This window comes from Anomalospiza imberbis, chromosome 8 (genome assembly GCF_031753505.1).
Source record: "Anomalospiza imberbis isolate Cuckoo-Finch-1a 21T00152 chromosome 8, ASM3175350v1, whole genome shotgun sequence".
NCBI lineage: Eukaryota > Metazoa > Chordata > Aves > Passeriformes > Viduidae > Anomalospiza > Anomalospiza imberbis.
The window spans coordinates 3,831,252-3,853,362 of NC_089688.1; the positions used below are offsets into that span (position 1 = coordinate 3,831,252).

At 45.4% G+C, this 22,111-nt stretch overlaps 1 protein-coding gene across 6 annotated transcripts in view; it reads left to right on the top strand.

Annotated features, from left to right (window-relative positions):
* PRKG1 (protein kinase cGMP-dependent 1) overlaps positions 1–22,111 on the top strand; it is a 376,558-nt gene that overhangs the window by 174,293 nt on the left and 180,154 nt on the right. For 5 of the 6 annotated variants that reach the window (XM_068197052.1, XM_068197051.1, XM_068197050.1 and 2 more), the window contains one exon: positions 1,580–1,693. In XM_068197052.1, the coding sequence (XP_068053153.1) occupies positions 1,580–1,693 (114 nt within the window). Of the gene's footprint in view, positions 1–1,043; positions 1,067–1,579; positions 1,694–22,111 lie in introns of those variants that run through there. The other variant, XM_068197055.1, reaches the window with a different exon arrangement.

The following is a 22,111-nucleotide window of genomic DNA, read 5'->3' on the forward strand; positions in this document are numbered from 1 at the left end:
GGCCCCCTCATGTCTTTCCCCTCTTCCTTCCCTTCTCCTCTTGTTTTTCAAATGTTGCTTTTCAAACCCTCAATTGTTTAAAAGATGGGTCACTTCCAAACTCCCAGTTTGGTCCTGAGCTCCTTTCTTTCCATCCAACCTGGGATTTTAACCCTTCCTCACACATCCTTTCCTGGTGTGGTGCAGGTAAACCGATAAAGCAGATTTCCCCATATCAAACGAGATATTCAGAAAGGCAAGGGGTGGAGAGATGAGAATTAAATAATAGCCACGGGTCAGAGTAATTTTCTTTTCTATGATAGTTCTGTTATTCATGGATGAGTGCTCTCGGGGATTAGTTTCTCAGGGAAAATGAGCAAAATTACACCGCCTTTTTCACGTGCGGTGTTAAAGACCTCAATCTTTTCTTTTTTGAACACAAAAAATTGGGGGAAATTTCACCTGAAAGTCTAAGAGGTGAAAAAAAGTTCACACTGAGTTCAGTGTACTGTATGTCCTGACTGTGCAGATGCTCTGTAGGGACAGAGTTTGTGGTAATTGGGAGTGGGGCTGCCGCCAAGCCTCATCCCCAGTGTCTCAAGCCTCATCCCACAGTCTCAAGCTGTGCCAAGGGAAATACAGGTTGGATATTAGGAAAAAGTATTTTACAGAAAGGGTGATGAAGCACTGGAATGGCTGCCCAGGGAGGTGGTGGAGTCACCGTCCCTGGGTGTGTTTAAAAACAGACTGGATGTGGCACTGGGTGCCAGGGTTCAGTTGAGGTGTTGGGGCTGGGTTGGACTGGATGATCTTGGAGGTCTCTTCCAACCCAACCCAACCCAGTGATTCTGGGAATTCTAATTGGCCCCAGCTGTGCAGGACAGGTGAATGATATTGAAGGTAATGAGCCATGGAGTGCCCAGGTGCACTGACCAATCCCAAAGGGAACAGAGGGCTCACAGGTGCCGTGCATCAACGTGAGGGTATAAAAGGCTGGGCTGAAGAGCAGGCAGGGCAGATGCTTGCAGCCTTCTGCAGTGATGGGGTGTTCCTCTGTGTGAGCAGATTCCCGGAGCCTTCTGACCTGGTAAGGTGTTACTGTGTGTGGGCTGAAGCTTTCTGAAAATGCGTGGTGATACTCTGTGTACTGTGTCTGTCTCTACTGCAACAATGCTCCTCTAAATAACACTTGAGTGTTAAAAAGCTTCTGTCTGCAATAGTTGGTTGTAACCTTTTTCTGAATATATGTGCTCTTCTTTGCAATACATTTAGTTTCCTTTGAAGCTGTAGGGCTCTGGTTGGTTGTTTGTTTTTTTGGTTTTTTTCTTTTTTTTTTTTTTTTTTGTGTTCACAGTATGGAATTCCAGGATGGTTTGGGTTGGAAGGGACCTTAAGTTCCATCCAGTTCCACCCCCTGCCATGGCCAGGGAGCCTTCCACTATCACAGGCTGCTCCAAGCCCCATCCAAACTGGCCTGGAATGAAATAAATTTTAAAAGCTAAATCTAAAAAAAAAAAAAAAAAAAAAAATCTTCCTTTTAAAATGTCTGAACGTTTATAATTGCCCTTTTAAAATGGTTTTTCTGTCTTTTTTCTCACAGATGGGAAGGTTGAAGTGACAAAAGAGGGAGTGAAGCTGTGCACCATGGGGCCTGGCAAAGTTTTTGGGGAGTTAGCCATCCTGTACAACTGCACCCGGACAGCTACTGTCAAAAGTAAGAGCATTTTAGATGTTTTTCATCTCTTCACTTGGAAGTTGCAGCCTCTTTTTGATGTTTCACTTTCTCAGTGAGTTTAACTCTTTAGGGCATGGGTTTTGGTATGGAATTTAGCCACTCTGTGTGAAGGAAATGCATCATTCAGTCACTCAGGTTGGTCCTTCCTCATGCAGAGGAGCCTGAAGCTTATACCACAGTTTTCCTTACAATTGCCGTTGAATCTCATGATAATTATTTTCTTATTGCTTAGAAGAACCTTTCTGACCTGTGTAACTCTTCAAAGGAAACTTGGTAAGCCAAGCTTAGTTGTTGTTCAGGGCAAGTCATTGTTTTCCCACTAAGCTGTCTAAAATAAATCAGGAAGAAAAAATCTGGATGGCACTTGACCACCTGCTCTAAACTCCTCAGCACTTCTCCTGTTATGTTTTCTTTTATCAGTGTTCTGGGCAACAGCTTGGCTTGCACAATTAAACAGAGGAAATTAATCACATTGCTATATATGAGTTAAATGAGTTTTTGTTTAAATTCAGATACAGATATAGGATATGATATCACAGTCCTCCTTGATCTTGAGGACAAGAGTTTATTGTGGTGTCTGAAGCAGAGAGAGAGAGCTAATAAATAGTTGTGTGGTTTTAAGGTGCTGTGGGGGAGGAGTCAAAAGGGTACAGATGGTACAGAGTAATCCAAGCAAGAGGTACGAACTTGAATAATACAAACCAGTGGTATTCTTCTGCCAGAATAATGAGCTGTGCAAGTCCCTGCTCAGAAGAAAACCTTTTACAAATACCTAATTGTGCTTCACAAAAAAAAAAAAGAAAGGAAAAGAACAAATGGGCAGGAATGAGAAAGGAACAGATAAGTGGATTATTTTCTGCAGGATGTGCTGTTCTCTGTAGGGCTGAAGGGCATGACTGATGTTCTCTGTTCTCACCTGTGCAAACCTTGCCTTTTCACAAGTGCTGGGGACCTCAGGTGTTGGTGAAAAACTCAGAAGCAGCAGGTTTGTGTGATAAATACAGCTGGGGAAGGTTGGAAAGAGCAGAGAGAAAGGTCAAATCCTAGAAAAGGGAGTGAGAGGATGGTTGCTGTTGAGTTCCCCTTAGGAATGCAGAGCTAAAGGACACCTGAGTGGAATCCCACAGAACAGAACCTGCTCCTGTGGCCATTCCCACCTACTTGTGCAAGGCACTCCTGCAGGGAATTATACACTGCAGATTTTTCTGTCATTTTCCCTCATACTGCCTCTTCCACACCCTCCTGAGCAAACCTCCAGACTGGCACGTGGCATTCAGTTGTCCCAAATCCCTTTGTCCTGGTTAAATGAGGGCAGGAGTAAGCTCACTACTCAGAGTCCTTGCCTCCACGAAAAGGAGTCTGTGTCCCTTGCTCCTTTCCCAGCAGCATTGTGGAATTAGAGTTCTGCTGGGTTTAATCCCTTTCCCAGGGCCAGCAAGGGACTTGGAGGAGTTTTCTCTCTTGTTAGTGCACAAATCAGTGCAGTTTGGGTTTTAATGAGCTTGGGGAGCTGCTGCAGCTCACCCTCACTTAGCTGAGGGTGTGGAGGTGCTCACATCCCCTCAGGGTGTGGTATTGACTTAGCTGATCCTACACAGCTTCAAACACCTGCTTGTTCCTTTGGGAAATGAGCGATAAATGGGGCAAATCCCTAGAAAGGTGAGTGGTGGTAAATACTGCATTAAGCCTGGGGATAACCTGGATCATTCCAAGGTTTATTCTGGGAGAAATAAAACTGGTGATTGTGGTGAGAACAGACACTCAGTCAGCACTGGTGGTGGAGAAGTCAGGGAGCATCATCCAGCTCCCATTTGGCGAAACACTCAGGGCTTCCCAATTTTCTGGAGAGAGCTTTCCATCATCTCCAGAGTGTCAGGAGTGTTTTGATGGGCCTGCCTGTACTTCATTATGAGGACATTAAGTGCTGCTTTCTAAGGCTGAAGTTGCAGCAGAGGCTGAGTGAAGGATGGATTTATGTGGGTGTGGAGCTCAGCGTTGCAGCTGGGCCATAATGAGGTGCCAGCTGAGTTGACATCTCCAGCTGGAACTGGGTTTTATGTGTACCCTGGCTTTGGTTTGTAAATAATAAAGATTTTAGTGTCATTACTCACTGTTAGTCTACATGGGCTCTTCAGCTTGTGCTCACTCTGCAGGAGCAAACTTCAAATATAAATCACTGGAGGAAGGGCTTTGTCTTTGCAATAGAATTTAGGAGACATTAAAATTTAATGATTCTGATCTGACTCCTGTCTCATAATGACCTCTTTAATAAGGCAATCCAGGGCTTTGAAAAGCCTGCCCCAGGAGCACCATAAATATTTTTCCCTATTATTGCAGTCTTAAATAAAAGTAGGGCAGGGTTTGAGTTCAAGCAAACCTGGGAGGAACCCAAACCCTTGGGTGCTGAGGACCACTGGGGAAGGCAGGGACACATCTCCTGACACGTGGCCTTCTTTTCAGATAAACTTAAAATTTTTGACATCTGAGTTTTGCTTGGTTATTCTGCAGTGTTTGCTTCACATTTCCAGATTATTAATAGAGGGTTTGGGTTTTTTTTTTTTTTTGGTTTGCTTTTTCTTCTTCTGGTAGAAACTGGTCAGTCTGCTCCAAGTATGGAGTTGTCAAGGCTTTCTGGCTCCTTGATGTTCACAGATCACCTTCCATTGCACACACAGTGAAATCCAAAGCAGCAGCTTATTTCTTCCCCTCTCTGTATTGATTATCTAGAGCTCTCAAGTGCCTGCATGCAGACTTGGATGCTGCTTGCAATTCAAAGCAGAACCAGAGACTTTCCTCCTTGATTCCAACAAATAATTAGGTTCAGAATGAGGAAGACACCACTTGTTATGGCTACACCTAAAATGATGTCTCTGATCCTCTGTTTTTAGAGAAGTGGTTGGAAAAAAAGAGCTATGAGAGGTCAGCAAAAAAAAGATAAAGGCAGAAATCCCCCCAGCTGAAGTGGGGTTGTGTTTAAAACATTGTGATAACAAAGATGTGGGAAGGAAGTGAAATTAGTCTGCTGTTAATATTGTGCAGAAGTGCTCATTCCTCTTAAAGAATCATGTGTGGAGCAGATTTTTGCAGGTGATTTAGGGTGGACTTCATAGAAGGAGCAGGTTCTCTACCTTCTAAGGATGTTCTGCTTATTTTAGAAGGAGTCTTAACACCTGAAACTGATTCTCTTGGGGGCAAAATTCAAATAAAAAAAATCCCTAGAAACATCTCTGTGCAAGGCTGATGATTTCAGTGGAGTTACACTCCACACTGGCCTGTGTTGTCAGGAGAACTATTAGCAGAAAAAAAAAGGCAAGCAGAGGCTGAAGTTATTAAACTCTAAATTATGTAAATCCTTTTGCTGGCCCTCAAAAGGCAGCACAAGAGTCCCTCAAGCTGCTGTGCTTGCCAGCTGCGCTAATTGTACAAAACCCGGCGCGGCGCAGAGGGATTAAGGCAGGAACTCAGCTTTTCCTTGCCAAGCCTGGATGAGTTTGAATTTTCAACTGCTGGTTTTTGTTTTAATGGAGTCCTCTGCACTGCTTGCTGCAGCCCCAGGAATGACAGAACTTTGAGGAGCTTGGTAACATGGATAATTTGTGGGGAAATATAAGGCAGCAGCGAGTTGCCAATTAAAACTGCGGAGACTTGTTAAAGCCATGCAGAAGGATGTTGCCTTCAGATATTCTCCTCCAACAATTACAGGAACCAGGGTAAAGTTTGTTCAGCTCTCCTTAAAACACACTTTGGAAGGAAGTTGACTATTAGATACTCAACTGTTGGATTAAAATCTCTGATATTACATGGAGATAAGAAACCCAGGATGGCCCAGCCAGTCTGGTGTGCCTGGTAGGAGATAAATGGAATATAAATGGATATATCCAGGGACAAAGTAATTTAAAGCCACCCTTCCACTGCCTGTATTTTACTGTGACCTTTACAGGTTTTGCAAGTAATGTGACAAAATGGGATTGGATTATTCCTCCAAGGGGATGGTAATGAGAAAATGATGTTGAGGACAATGGACAAGTTATAGCAGAAGCTTTTTTCCTCCCTCTTCTTCAGGAGCATCTTCAGAAGAGCATTTCTGTGGCTCCTCATTTCCATTTTTGGGATCACAGAATCCCAGAATGGTTTGAGTGGGAAGGAACCTTAAGTCTCATCTCATTCCACCCCTGCCATGGCAGGACACCTTCCACTGTCCCAGGGTGCTCCAAGCCCCAGTGTCCAGCCTGGCCTTGGGCACTGCCAGGGATCCAGGGCAGCCACAGCTGCTCTGGGCACCCTGTGCCAGGGCCTGCCCACCCTCCCAGGGAACAATTCCTGATTCCCAATATCCCATCCATCCCTGCCCTCTGGCACTGGGAAGCCATTCCCTGTGTCCTGTCCCTCCATCCCTTGTCTCCAGTCCCTCTCCAGCTCTCCTGGAAGCTCCTTTAGGCCCTGGCAGGGGCTCTGAGCTCTCCCTGGAGCCTTTTCCTCTCCAAGTGAACACCTGGAGATTCTGGCAGCTTTAAGACTAGGTATTTATTTATGGGAAAAACTTTCAGCGTTAAATCTTTGTTTAAAAACCCTATAGACCTGCATAGGCAAGCAGATAAAGTAAGAATAAATAACAAAGGCCTGTTTGTTGTGTCTGATACAGAAGGAGGGCGAGCACCACACCAGGGAAATGAAATGCTTCCGTTTTTCTGGAATACTTGTGGAAATAATTTTGTTGATATTTTTCACGTTGATTTAATTGCAGAGTGGATTTAGCTGAGTTCCCATCACTTAACACGGTTATAAGGAGATGATGACTTTCTCTGTGCAACCCTTGAAGAATTGGCTAATATTAACAGCAGATGTCAGATAATTAGTTCATAAAAGCTCCCATTTCATCCCTTTTTATGGGTGTCACTGAAAATGTTGCTGATGTTTGAAATATGGCCAGAGCAGCTGTGAGAAATGAGGTGACTGAACTTTGCTGTTGGCAGTAAAGCCTTGATCTGGGCAGAGTTTGATAAACAAGGGGATGCAATGAAATATTTGCAATAAATATTAATGTATGGGCTCAGTGACACATGTTCTTCTCCTAGATTAAAATGCAACAGACAGCACAGGGGCTGGATTTGCCCCACATTATATAGTTTTTTTCATTCTAGATTATATCCTGGTAGTAATTGGAGAACTTTTAGAAGCTCCTTGCTGATGTGAAACCACCCCAAGCTGCCTTTCCTGCTGTCCATAAAAGCAGACATCTCCTCCATGGTATTGACTGTGTGACCTTAAATCCATTTGCTTGTGGCAATGATGCAGCAATAATTAAATTGATGGAATAATAATAATGCCAACAATAATTACAATTCCTATGATGGAAGCACTAAGGCTGGAAAGACCTTCAGGATCATCAAGTCCCAGCTGTGCCTGATGCCCACCTTGTCCCCAGAGCACTGAGTGCCACCTCCAGCCCTCCCTTGGACACCTCCAGGGATGGGCACTCCAAAGCTCCCTGGGCAGCCCCTGCCAAGGCCTGAGCACCCTTTCCATGCAGAAATTCCTGCTGCTGTCCAAGCTGAGCCTCCCCTGGCACAGCTTGAGGCCGTTTCCCCCTGTCCTGTCCCTGTTCCCTGGCAGCAGAGCCCGACCCCCCCTGGCTGTCTCCTCCTGTCAGGAATTGTGCAGAGCCACAAGGTCCCCCCTGAGCCTCCTTTTCTCCAGGCTGAGCCCCTTCCCAGCTCCCTAGGAAAAGTATTTGCTCAAGTTTGGGATGCTGAAGAGGGCTGTAGTTCACTTGCATTTATCTAAAGTTCCCTGGCAAAGATGGATTTCATATTATTCAAGTGCCAGTGTTAAAAGCATTTGGATACCAGATAAATTGACAAAACTGCAGATAGGCTTTTTAATTAAAAAGGCACCAAACAAGTTCTCTGTATTTCACGTTTGAAAAACTCATTATATTTCATGAATTCTATCTTCTCTGGGAATGGACTCGGAATGGGAGTGCTTTTATTTATCTTTGGGATGCAATAAAACCCATCCAGACAACAGAAATGTTGACAACTGCATTCACTCCTCTGAAGTTATTTGCAAAACTCTTTACTCCAGCATATCAAAGTCAGCAGTGTTTGAAATGGTTTTGCTGAAGCTCTGCCCTTTGCAGCCTGTGCCTGACACCCAGCTGGAGGAAATGAGATTTAAATAGTGTCTCTTTTTTAATTAACTGCAGGAATGAGGAGAGTGGGAAGAGGCTGAGCTGTGTTTTGTTAGTTCTTTGGTTTTTTTTAGGGTAGTCCACGGCCTCTGTACACAGCAGAAGGCACGGGTGCCACCTTAAAGCTGTCTTGTCTTTTCCTCTGACATGGCCTAGACACCCTGGATTGGTTTTTTGATGGGAATTGAGGTGAACTCCAGACATCTGAAGAGATCTGACAGCACTGGGAACTAAGTGCAGAGATCTGAACAAGGCAAAATCCTGGCTGCCTTTGAAGAAATGCAGTTATCTTTATTTCTTGTGTTTGTTTTTCAGCTCTGAGGTTACCCTGCCTGACTTATCTGTAGTAGAGGGCAGGAGCAGAGGCTGTTGGAATTCACACAATGCCCCCAATCCAAGTCTTTTAAACTTAGATTTTCTTCAGCTGATGAGGGTCATAGGAGCTGCCTGGAGTGGGATGAACTGCCCGAGTGGGTGTGAAAATGCCACCCGTGTCACCAGCCCCATTTCTGAAGGGCTTTGTCCAGATACACCCACAGCAGAGACACTGCTGGGATGTGCCTCTCCCCCATTCCCTCCTTGGGAAGGCACATTCTCCACTTAAGGGCTGTTTAGCATCTGATTAGATCCTGTATTCCCTGTCTGAGGAGTTTCTCGAACCTCTTCAGGGTCCTTCTTGTACTTCAAATTTCTTCTGCCTCTGCTTCTGTGATCCTTCACCATTTCTGAGCACTGCTGTGATTCTTCCATTGCGGGAGATCCCAAACACAGATTTATTTCTTTTTGTCAGATCCTCTCTGCTAACACAGCACAGCTGGCTTTGTTCTTGGGGAAACGAAGGGAATTTAGGTGAGTTTAGCTGCTTTAAGGAAGCAGCTTTTTGTGGGAAGGACAAGCTCAGGAGCTCTGTCTGTGGTAATCAGACACTTCCCTTGATCCTGGCCTTGTGTTGGTTGGGAAGGGCCTCAGGAAAGCTTCTCCAGCCTTCCTCTGGGAGACGGGCTGCCAGGCAGCCATGGCTTGGTCCAACAGCTCTTGGCACCCTGAAGGTGCCCTGACCCAGACAGACACTGTGAATTATTTTTTTTTTTTGTTAAGGTTGGGATTAAATGTGTGAGATTGTATTTTTTTGTTTGGACGTAGATGTTTATTAGTTCTTGTTTATATTTCATGAACTGTGAGTACTGTGAGTAATTTACTCTAACAAGTTAAAAATGGAGATGTATCTCACTCTACAAGGTTTTTTAAGGATAAACTGTTTAATTAAGAAATGACACCTAAATTATTTTTACTTTTAACTTGATAACTACTTGTGCTCTGCGATGTGTATGTTTTTATCCAATTACACAAAACCACCCAAACCCATGGAGAAGAATGATTAGCTTATGCCTCAAATTTCTATCTTGCTGTATATATATTATATTCTAAAACTTTAAACTCTAGGTTTTCCACCATGTGATATTACTCACGTTGATTCAAACTCCACACCCATAATCCCAATTCTATTATTCAATTTTGGAAGCCTTCTCCATGGGCTCAGTGTTCTCTTGGGGGTCAGTGTTTGGTAACACAGAAATTCCAAAATTCTCAGCAACCAGGGTTCCAACAGGACACCTGCTGGGAAAATAACTTTTCCTTCCTGTCCAACCTAAACCTCTCCAAGTGCATCTCCTGAAATGGAGCAATGTCCATGTCCTGTTATTCCAGAGCACACCTCTGTGCCCAGGGACACAGGAGCTGCTTTGGGGAGGAGTCTGGGTTAACCATTAACCCCCCATAAATGCTAAATCCCCCCCCTTTGGATGATTTTTTTAGTTCCCTACAGCTGGATAAACTCTTGCTGGCAGGGGGGAGGGGAGCACAGGGGAATGGGGAGCGTGCTCAGGGCTGCTGCAGCTAGTGGTGATAAAAGAGGGAAAAATGTTTTAAATCCTCTTTATTCTGTGTTGTGGTTGTTGGGGAAGATGTAAGAGTTTTTAAGTGCTCTCCTGCTTCAGACTTGGAGCTTTTTGCACATGGCCCATTTGTGTGGGGACATCAGGGGCCCTGCAGAGCTCATCCCCATTGTCCCACCTTTCCCAGGGGATGGCATTTCCTTTTATTGGAGGGAAAAATACACCCGGAGTGAAGCTCACAGTTTGAGGTGAGGTTGAGTTGAGATTTCTGCTTTGTTCTGGAAACTTAATTTTTGGATAAGCCCTCCTACCCTGTAGTACAGGTGTCTGGAAAACTGGGGTAATTTGAATTTACATGCCTGAGATTGACAGCTTCCTGGGAAAGGGCTGGTTTATCCCATACAATCAGCACTGTATGGGGATCCTTGGCTGTAAAGGCAAGTAATAATTGTGTGCCACTGCTGATGACAGCTTTGTGATTGAACAAAAAAAAAAATCTGTGCCTGCCCCATCCCTGGAAGTGTCCCAAGGCCAGGTTGGATGGCCTTGGAGTCTTAAAGGGAGATTTTAAAAATCCATTTTCAAAATGAAGGATTTTGACTCTTCAGAGAGACAAATACTTCAGTGTTGGGATTTTTTTTTTATTTGGCTGCACAAATATTTGCCTGCTTCAAATGAATTGTAAAAGCTTTATGGTGTTTGCTTAATCGCTGGTGCGTTTTTAATTGTTGCTTGACAAACATTGTAATATCTAAAAAGACTCAGTAATTCCCCAGCTTTATGGAGCACTGGGAAAGGAGATAATCTTGTTTTGGCTGCTGCTACTGTAGAGTTTTTTGGGGTTTAAAAGAAATTCTCCTTCCAAGTCCAGGAAGATGGTGATGGTTGTATTTAACAGCTAATATTCAACTCCTGCTTCATTACTAAAATAATCCCCCTCAATTACAGACAAATAAAATGCTTCATCACCCCATCAGCTACTGCAAGAAACTGGGAGGCTCCCAGGCTTTGCTGTGCCCTCATTTCCTCCTGGTTATTAACAAAAGCATTGCAAGACATCAGTGATAATGTATTATTCCCTAATTAACCCCTTGCAAGTGTACTTCCTTCCAGGTTTGCCATAAATATTTGTGTGGAATGAGCTTGCAGACAGGTCTGGAATGGGGTACACTGCACAGGATGATCATACACTGCTGTGGTGCTTCTCCCACATCCTGGTAATCCAGAGCCCCAGGAGCAGCTGGCACGGCAGGCTGTCCTTCAGCTGCTTTTGGAGCAGGGCATGTTGGCAGGAGAAAAGCAGGGATGTGCTGCACTGTCTCCAGTGGGAATGGGAATATATTCTATATCTCTTCAATGGGAATGTATAAAAAATAGATGTAAACCCAGGCATGGAAGCAAGCAGGCTCATTAGCACAGTGCCCCTTGGGGTTGCTTTAATGTGTGTTTTAATGACTTTCTCATTAGTGTCTGGAAAATAGTGGTTGCATTCTTGCTGGATTAGTGGTGGGTGCTCCTGAATCCTGCACTCCTGGGGTCACTTCCCAAATAAACTGGTGTATCTCTAGCACATTGATGAGTTCGTCACAGAGATGCTCTGGTGCCAGTCTATCACCCAGTAAAACCCCAGACATCGATGGCTTTGTGATGGCTGTGGCCGTTTTTGAAATTTTAATAAAATCCCAGTCTGGTTTGGGTTGGAAGGGTCATTAAAGCCCATCCAGTGCCAACTCTGCCATGACAGAGACACATTCCACTGTTCCAGGTTGCTCCAAGCCCTGTCCAGCCTGGCTTTGGGCACTGCCAGGGACCCAGGGGCAGCCACAGCTTCTCTGGGCACCCTGTGCCAGGGACTCCCCACCCTTCTAGGGAACATTTCCTTCTCAACATCCCATAAATCTCACCTCTTTTAAATCAGAACACTTCCCCTTGTCCCATCACTATCTAACCATAGAAATAGTACCTCTCTCTCTTTTTTAGAAGCTCCCTTTTGCTACTGGAAGGTGCTTTAAGGTCTCCCTGGAGCCTCCTCTTCTCTGTGCTGGGAAGATGGAGAGGTGGCAGAGATCCATTGAAAATGTGCACTTTTAAATTCCTCTGGGGAAGGTTTACAGCTGAGATCAACCAGGAAGACTGAGTAGTTTCTCAAGCAGTGGGGTTTTTTTTGGAGGATCATAAATTTGGAGGAGCCAATCTTAATTTTCCAGCTTAGTTTGCAAATTAGGTCTTCTTTTATGAGAACAAAACTAATGTTATGAAAGCATCTTCATAAACAGTTTGTAATTGCTTTAATTTGATAAAGGCAAAGTGTTCTTAGCTTTGTCCTCTAATATCAGTTTATCCTTCAACAGCGTAAGAGCTGAACCTGGGAAAGAAATGATTCCTTGTGGAAAGAAACACTCATTTCCATATTCCTTCTCTCTTTTTTAAATGTTCTGTTGTAGCTAATGAGCTGCTGTGGGTTTGTGTGGGCCATGAACATTGTGAATTCATTGTGTGTCTGCTCTCAGCCCTCACATTAGGACTGGAACAGCGTTAATGTCTTTTAATTCCTGCTGCACTGGGGTGTTACAGCTCTGGGGTGTGCTGGGAACAGAGAGCTGATGCACAGTGGTGTGAATTCCTCCAAACCCAAGTGTGCCAGGCTGTTGGAGATGTGCACAAATAATCCCCCACAAATAAAATGTCCTTGTTGATATAACTCTTGAGTCCCCAGTGCTTTGGTGCTGGGACAGGATCAGGTGTTGGTGGCTTTGGGGGCTTGTGTTTGTGTTCCAGCCTGGGAATGGGGTGAGGCACTTCAGAGCTGCATGTCCTTCTAGGAGGATTTAATCTTGGTAAAACACTGTTTATTGTCTGCCAGCTGCTGAGGTTTGAGGCTGATGTCACATCCACATGAGTATCATGGAATCCCAGAACTGTCTGTGTGGGAAGGGACTTTAAAGCCCACCTCATTCCCACCCCACTGCCATGGCCGGGGACACCTTCCACTGTCCCAGGCTGCTCCAAGCCCCAAAGTCCAACCTGGCCTTGGGCACTGCCAGGGATCCAGGGGCAGCCACAGCTGCTCTGGGCACCCTGTGCCAGGGCCTGCCCACCCTCCCAGGGAACAATTCCTTCCCAAAATCCCATCCACCCCTGCCCTCTGGCAATGGGAAGCCATTCCCCCTTGTGCAGAGTCTCTCCCTCTCTCTCCTGTAGCTCCCTCAGGCTCTGCAAGGCCACAGTTTGGTTCCCCCAAAGCTTCTCCTCTCCAGGTGAACAATCCCAGCTGTCCCAGCCTTTCCTCCCAGCAGAGCTGCTCCATCCCTCTACTCATCCTGGTGCCTCCCTTGGGCTCTCTCCAGCAGCTCCAGGTCCCACCTGTGCTGGGGACAGCTGTGTGTCACAGGGTGTTGGCAGTGAGGAACCAGCAGGACACACATTCCATGCTGGCAAGGCCAACAAGAGTGATTGGTTGTTAGGATCTCTGTCTCCAAAAGGTTTGCTTAGTGAAAGAGGGGGAAATATTCCTGATCCCAGAGGTTCTCTTGAGGGTTTGGGTTGAGGGATGTGCTGGTCCGTGTCATACCCTAAACTTACTCAAGCTGCCTGATGCCATTTAGAGATTCCAGCATCTGATACATTCCAGAGTCTGCTGGAAACTCCACAGAATTCCTGGGGCTGAAAGTCACAGTCACTCAAGTCTACATTTTCTAAAATTAGGACTTTTGGCCTGTAAAGTTTAACTACATTAAAAGTCAGCCTCTGCCAGCCCTCCTGAGCAGAGTGGCCTGTCTGGGAGACCTTTTGTGGATGAATTTTGTTGTAATGTTGGGGTTATTTTGCAGCTTTTCTAACTTATTTTCCTTGAATATTTGTCAAGTTGCTTGCAGTATTTCTGAAATGGGGGAGGCATTAACCTTTATTAACCACTGCAGAGACTGAGACCCGTAAAGACTGACAGGATAATTAAGGCAACATCTCAGGGTGACTTCACTGCTCCTCAAACTCCATTAATTCTTATGACAGTGATGAATTTCTGTGCTGTAATAATTAGTTTTTCTCACTGTATGGAAAAACATTCTGTGAATCACTGCTGTAAATTCACTCTTTCTGAGTCCAAAGACATCTGAACTCATCAGTGATCCTGTAGTTATTTCCATGTCCCAAGAGGTTTATGTGTATTGGAATGGCAAAGATTCCAGAGGCTGGGACAAACAGCACAGCTGGATTTACAAACTCCTCCTGTCATGACACCAGGGAGGGAATTCTGAATGGTTTGGGATAGGCTGAGCTTTTCCCCTGCATTTATACCCTGCTGGAGTTAATTCTGACCATTTATTGCATGTTCAGGCCTTGAATAAGGAAGGTGGGATTTCCAGGTGAGGCTTTAGGAATAGATTGGGAAAGGCTTGTTCAGCTTCTCCCCGCTCTCTTTAGGAACTGTTCTGATCAGCATTGAAAGCTGATTTTCACATCTATGCAATAAAGGCTCTCATGGAATCATGGAATATCCTGAGCTGGAAGGACCCACAGGGTGATCCAGTCCAACTCCTGCTCCTGCACAGACACCCCAACAATCCCACTCTGTCCAAACTCTCCTTGACACCTTCTGGGTTTGCAGCCAGTTTAGAGCAATACCTTTTCCTCTCGTTACCTTTGCCTGCAGTTTCCAAGCCCTTGTGAGGTGTGTGCTGGAAACAGAAGGGATGGGTGCTGGGGAACAGGGATTTTAAGACCTGTGGGGAGGTTCCATGTGTGGCAGGAAGTTTGAGCACACACCAATATGTAAAAAATGTGGCAAACCCTGGATCCAGGGAAGGAATGATGATGTCTGTCTCCAGATCAGAAGGCTAAAGGATAGCTTTATTAAAACTATACTGTAATACATTAATATACTATTTAAAGAGATACTATCCTATCCTACATACATACTTCTTACTTACCTAACAACTCTTGACTCTGCTGAGGGTCTGAGACACAGCTGGATCCATTGGTCACTGAACCCAAACAACCTTCACCAGAATCCAACCCAGCAATCACTGCAGGTAAACAATCTCCACACCACATTCCACATGGGGAAAACAAAGGAGCAGAGATAAAGATTGTTTTCTCTTCTTCTCTCTGTGCTTCTCCTGAGAGACAGAATTATGTCTCTCTGTCCAAAGAATGTGAATGTCACACACCAACAAGGGGTTTTGCCTGTCTGGAATAAGCCTGTAAAGCTCCAAGGTGATGCAATGCAATTCCAGGTTGTACTTGTCAGAGGAAAGAATTCCTTGCTGATAAATTCCTATGGATGGTTTATCTTGGCAAATGGGGAGAGGATGGTCCTGTTTTAAATCTTGTGCATTGATGTTGTGTGGAGATAATTTTGTTTGGTGCTGAGAAATTTAGATTTGTGCTGGGGGAGTTGGAATTGTTTCAGCCTGGGGAAGAGAAGCTCTGTGGCTGCCCCTGGATCCCTGGAAGTGTCCAAGGCCAGGTTGGATGGGCTTGGAGTAGCCTGAGATAGTGGAAGGTGTCCCTTGGCAGGGGATGGGATGAGATGGGCTTTGAGGTCCTTTCCCACTCCAGCCTTTCCCTGATCCAATAATTTATGTATAATATAAACTCATACCTTTTTGCCTATGAGCTCTGTTTTATAAAAACAATTTTCCAGTCTGAATTGCTTTTCCTAAACTCTCTGCAAAGCCTCTGTTTATAAAGTGGATATTAAAATGGGCTGAAAATTGTCTGGTCACAAAGTCAATGCTCTCAATTCCCATGCAAATGGTTCATTTTGTTCTTTAAACTGTTATTTACACACAGTGGTCTGTGAATGTTTATATGCAATGACAATTCAACAAGTCCTGGGAAGGAACTGGAATCCAAGAGGCTTCAGTAAAATTGTGTGGTGCAGATTTCACAGTAGATTTGGTTAAAACCATTTTTCCTCATTTAGTTTGTCACTAATCGCTGCTTTCACTAATTACTTTTTAGTCTTGAACAACTGCTTGGAACAGCTCCACAAAAGCCAATTTGTTGTGTTCATCATGCAAAATATGCCACGACCAATTACACTGCATGAGCCCATATATTTAAAATACAATAAATCATCAGAACACAGACCAGAATTTATTTCTCTGAGTGCACATAGAAATGAATCCATTATTTTCCTTACCTTAAGGTGGTTTTATGGCTGTGCCAACTTCCTGTGTCATAGCATCATTTTCTGGTAAGGGGGAATGGATTTAAATTAGGTATGTTTAATGCATTTAAATTGGATATTGGGAAGGAATTGTTCCCTGGGAGGGTGGGCACAGGACACCCAGAGCAGCTGTGGCTGCCCCTGGAAGTGTCCAAGGCCAGGCTGAAGGAACCTGGGACAGTGGAAGGTGTCCCTGCCCATGGCAGGTGTAGAACTGGCTGAGTTTTAAGGTCCTTTCCAACCCAAACCATTCTGGAATTCTGTGATGCTGAATCTGCTTGTGCCTTATATTTGTAGCAATGGGAATGGTGTCTTGTGAGGCAACAGGAAAATGAAGATGTGAGAGGAAAAAGGAACAGAGAGTGTCATGGGAATGAGTTTGTTAATGAGAGATGGATTTTCCCTGTGCTCTGTGTCCAGGTTGCAAGACTGCCCCTGTGACAGACCCTCTCTGTGCACATGAGCAGATCTGTGCTTGCCTTCATGGTTTAATTCTTTAGCTTTGCATTCAGCATCTTTCCAAATGATTCCAGTGATTCATTTTGGGATGACAAATTCTGTATTTTTAGCTATTTTATCCCAGCTGCTGGGATAAATGCTGGGAGCAGCAGAGGCTCTAGCCAGTGATGCACAAAGGTTTGGAGCCTGGCCTGACTGCCAGACCCTCACAAGTGACTTTGCTGGTTTTATGCTGTTAGCAGATAAATTGCAAAATGATCCCACAGAGACAGGACTGACTGGTGAGCTCCTGATACCAGGACAAACAATATTCTGGGGTGTGGGAGCTTACCTGCTTTTATCTCTCCCTTTTACACGTGGTTTTAGCAGATTCTTTATTTGCCAGAGCATCTAGAGGCCTGCAGCTGTTTTGGCACATGGTGGGAAGCTTGGTTTGTTTAGCCAGTGGGTTATTTAGTAATAATAATTAGTTAATTTCTTTTTATCTGCCCTCCTGTTGGAGATGCGTGCACGTGAAGGAAGCATTGGAAATTGGGTCACCCAGACATGGAGTCACAGAAAAAACCAAGCAGTTTCCCAAGAGCTTTCAGGAGAAGGCAGGGAAAGAAGTTTTTTGGGAAGGAGACCTAAATATGAGCATTTTTCATATATTTAGGACAAGAAGCTCAAAAATCCTGACTAGGACTGTGGCTCTGAGTCCCCTTTGGAGATTGGCATTCCCCCAGGGAATTCCTGCATGTGGGCTCTGAGGGTCCCTGGTGCACGTAGTGGGATGTGTGAAACAAAGGGAATGAGCCAGAGATCAGCCTCTCCAGTGGGGTGTTACAGCAAAATTATCATAAAGAAAAGGTGGGATGGAGCAGAATTCCTGCTTCAGTTGATGTTGTCCTTGTGTCCCAGGGGAATGTCCCAGCTTTTGGTCCCTGGCCACCTGCGGGTTCCTCTGTGGCTTCATCCTTGTGTTTGAGTGTGGCACGTTCTGCTCCATCTGCCTCAAGGGACTCCAGAGGGATGGAGCAGCTCTGCTGGGAGGAAAGGCTGGGAGAGCTGGGATTGTTCACCTGGAGAGGAGAAGCTTTGGGGTGACCAAACTGTGGCCTTGCAGAGCCTGAAGGAACTGACAGGAGAGGAGAGAGACTCTGTACAAGGGATGGAGTGATAAAGGGGGCATGGCTTCCCAGTGCCAGAGGACAGGGATGGATGGGATATTGGGAATCAGGAATTGTTCCCTGGGAGGGTGGGCAGGCCCTGGCACAGGGTGCCCGGAGCAGCTGTGGCTGCCTCTTGATCCCTGGCAGTGCCCAAGGCCAGGCTGGACAGGGCTTGGAGCAGCCTGGAGCAATGGAAGGTGTCCCTGCCCATGGCAGGGGTGGCACTGGATGGGCTTTAAGGTCCATTCCCACCCAAACCATTCCAGCATTCCATGACTTTTCCTTGGCCAAGGCCACTGGTGAGTGGCTGGGTGTCCCACTGGGCTCCAGTGATGATGTGACCTGGCTGTGGCGCTGGTGACCAGAACAGAAGATCCACCCTGGAACAAACTTGCACAGAGAATCAGCCACTTCCTGGTAGAACCCACTGATCCCTGGTGATCCATCATGGTTGATGGCGATCTATTGTGATCCATGGTGATCTGTTGTGATTGACAGTGATTGATGGTGATCCGTTGTGACTGATGATGATCCATGATGACCTATGGTGATCTATCGTGATTGACAGTGATCCACGGTGACCCATGGTGATTGATGGTGATCCATCATGATTGATGGAGATCCACAGTGACCCATTGTGATTGATGGTGACCCATTGTGATTGATGGTGATCCATGGTGACCCATGGTGATTGACTGTGATCCATGGTGACCCATGGTGATTGATGGTGATCCACAGTGACCCATTGTGATTGATGGTGACCCATTGTGATTGATGGTGATCCATGATGATCCATCGTGATTGACTGTGATCCATGGTGACCCATGGTGATTGATGGTGATCCACAGTGATCCATTGTGATAGAAGGTGATCCATTGTGATTGACGGTGATTTATGGTGGTCCACAGCGATCCATGGTGATTGACGGTGATTTATGGTGGTCCACAGCGATCCATGGTGATTGATGGTGATTTATGGTGGTCCACAGTGATCCATGATTATCCATGATGATCTATGGTGATCCAAGCTGTGGTGGCCTTTGGAAGCCCTGATCTTGGTGTGCAGCACAGGAATGAGGTATTGGGGACACAGATTGGGAGCAGCAGATCCAGGATCTCCCCAGCTGAGAAAGCTCTGTCCACCTTCCTGTGGTCCCATCAGTCTGGGAATTAAATTTCCGTGGGGAAAATAAGCAAAATTTCCATTCTTGTTCAATACATCTCCAGTGGCTTTGGTTCACCTGGTTTCTTTTCCTTTTTTGCCTCAGCTCTTTTAATCCTGTTTATTAAGTATTTCATTAGTTGCACTGATCCTCAGTTAATCTGTTATCAAAAAAAGATAATTGAATTTAACTTCCCACCACAACCCTGTTTAGATGGATAAAATTCTAGACTAATGACTTGGTTTGCTTCTATTAATTGTAAGAATTCCTATAATTAGGCTGAGAATATTCCTCTGTTGACATGAGATCTAAAATATTGCTCATCCCAGGGAAATATTTTTCAAATAGTGCAAATAAATGTGGTGGTAAAAATCAGAACGGTGTTGAAATAAGAGGGGTTCTGCTTGGTTTGAAGGCAGCTTGGGAAGAGAAAGCATTTATGGAATATTTTGGGTGTTCCATCCCTGTGTTGCTGAGAAATGGGGTTGTATTTAGAACTTTTGCAGTAAAGATAAATCTTTTTAAGGAGGAGAGAATTCCCCCTAAACCATTACTTCCAGCAGTAAAAGGCTTTGAGAATACAACAGCCTTTGGTGTGGGGACTTTATACTGCTCAAAGTATTTCCATTGTAGGCAAGTAACAACAGATGAGGGGTTTCTGATGAGTGAATGTGCTGATAAATGAGTGATGGACTGTTAATTAACAAGCAGCTTTAACCCTGTGTTAGTCCCTAAGGGGCGACCCAGATGATTTGGGGGAGAAGGCAGGAGGGGAGCAGGTCAGGATCCTGCAGCTTGGATTTTGTGGAGCTGTGTGGAGTTGTTTTCCCAAGAACAACTGTTAAAGTCCCTCACAAGCTGAATATTTGCAAATAACTTCAGCTTCCCCAGCAGCTGGCTGTTCAAATCCCTCATGGAATCTTCAGAAATCTCATTTAGGACATTTAGTGGGTTGTCCTGTAAAATCAGTGGAGTTGCACAGAACAGAACATGAAGTGTTATATAATCCCTTCTGCTGAGAGGAGGACAAAACCCAAAGCCTAAAGCAGTCCAAATAGAGACCTGGGTTCCTTTTGTTGTGCCCCATCTCCAATAACAATTGCAATTGCAGAATCTTGGAATGATTTGGGTTGGAAAGGACCTTGAATCTCATCCAGTTCCACCCCCTGCCACGAACAGGGACATTTTCCACTATTCTGGGTTGCCCCAAGCCCCATCCAACCTGGCCTTGAACTTTATGTTGGAAAGGAGATGAAAGGGATGGGGAAAACCTCCTAAATCTTTTGCTGATTAATACAGGTTTCAATTCCCTCTCCCAATGTGCTTTCCCCTTCCACAGCCTTTTTCAAGGCATAGCCTCCTGGATGGGCTTCCATTTCTCTGCAGCACTCAGGAAATAGGAATCACTTGCCATCCTAAATTTGATGGGCTTGCTCCATCTGTGCACGATGGTTTTTACAGGAAAACAACAATGTGGGGATTTCCCAGATTTTCCAAGCTCACTGTTCTTAAAGAAAAAGTCTTGGGAAGGACTTTTCCACTTAGGTTACTTATTTTTAGGAAGGAATTCCTTGTATCCTACTGGAAGGCAGGGGTGAGGATGGGTCTTTGATTTCTTATTTCCCAGGAAGCAGGTGGGTAAAACAATTCCTAAATCTGAAAGATTAACATTTTTGAAATGGAAGGAGTGCAGTAGGAAGGGTGACACATGTATTTTTGGGCAAATAATAAGTGCATTTTTTGGCAAATATCTCCTGGCTCATTCATTCAAATGCCCTGGACAGGTGTGGATGAGTCAATCCCTTACGTCAGAGATGGACTTTAAAATGGAAAGGCAGCTTTGCCACAGGAATATCACCCTCAGAGGGAACATTGCTTTTCCCTGTAGGAAATGAAGCCCAAATTTAAAAAGCCAGGAGCAGAGCAAATGCACCCCTGGTTTAGCACCCCTGGGCCATTCTAGCAGTGCAGAGCAATATTCATAAATTGGGATTTGCTGCAGGAAGTACCAAGCTCAGATGGGATTTTTATTTGCAGTCATGCCTTAGTCCAAGTGGTGTTTGAAAATAACTGGAATTCTCTTGTGGGGCTTGCAGGTCACAGCTCATTTGTGCTGCTGTGGGAGAAGTGCCACCTCTTCTGCCATGTTCTGCCATGGGCAGGGACAGTGACAGCAGCCCTGGGGACACCTCATTCCTCCCAGAGCTTTGGACAAGGGATGGAGGGACAGGACACAGGGAATGGCTTCCCACTGGCAGAGGGCAGGGATGGATGGGATATTGGGAATCAGGAATTGTTCCCTGGGAGGGTGGGCAGGCCCTGGCACAGGGTGCCCAGAGCAGCTGTGGCTGCCCCTGGATCCCTGGAAGGGTCCAAGGCCAGGCTGGACAGGGTTTGGAGCAGTCTGGGATAGTGGAAGGTGTCCCTGCCAGTGGCAGGGGCAGGAATAGATGATCTTTAGTTCCCTTCCAACCCAAACCAGTCTGTGAGTCTCAGTTACACCTTGAACACACTGAGGCTGTATTCATGGTTCTCCCAGCTGACATTATCCCCCTAACATTAAATAAAAAAGAGCTGGTCGAAGTGATGGGATGTGGAGTAGGAAAAGCCCATTTCCTCTTGTATTTTTGCTTGCACAGAGGCACCTCCTGTCCCTGTCAGTGTCTTTCAGTCACCAGTGATGATAAATGCAATATTTGTGCCTTTCACATGAGAATGGGATCATTCCCAGGGTGTGGAGACTCTTTTATTAGAAAGTGTCCTTTATTAGAAAGCCTATCAATAGGAGAACAGGGAATGGGAGGACATCTCTTTTTATACCATTCACTATTTTCTTTGATCATTAGATGCTCTCTAACTCAGTCTCCAGCTCTCTCAAGTGGCACCATAAAATTAATTGGTTACCTCTGGAAAGAGGCAGAGCTCAGGCACTGAGGGTTTGACAGCTGGGATCTCAGATGCAGTGGGAATGCAAAACAATTCTGCTTTCCATCCCCGAGCAGGCTCTGGGAGTGTGAGATCTGTGAGGGATGGCAGGGATGCCAGCAGCACCAGGAGAGGCTGAGGGAGCTGGGAAGGGGGCTCAGCTCACAGGGAAACCCGGCTTAGATAAAGCTCAGGATAACTTGATGTAAATTAGATAAACCAAGAGAAACTGAGGTAAACCTGGGACAGGCAGAGGTAGGAGAGACCGGGGCAGATGGGATCCCAGAATCTCAGGATGGTTTGAATTGAAGGGGACCTTAAATCCCACCAGTGCCCCCCCTGCCATGGGCAGGGACACCTTCCACTGTCCCAGGCTGTTCCAAGCCCCAGAGTCCAAGCTGGCCTTGCCCCTGAACTTCAGCACACGGCAGCGATGGTTCTGT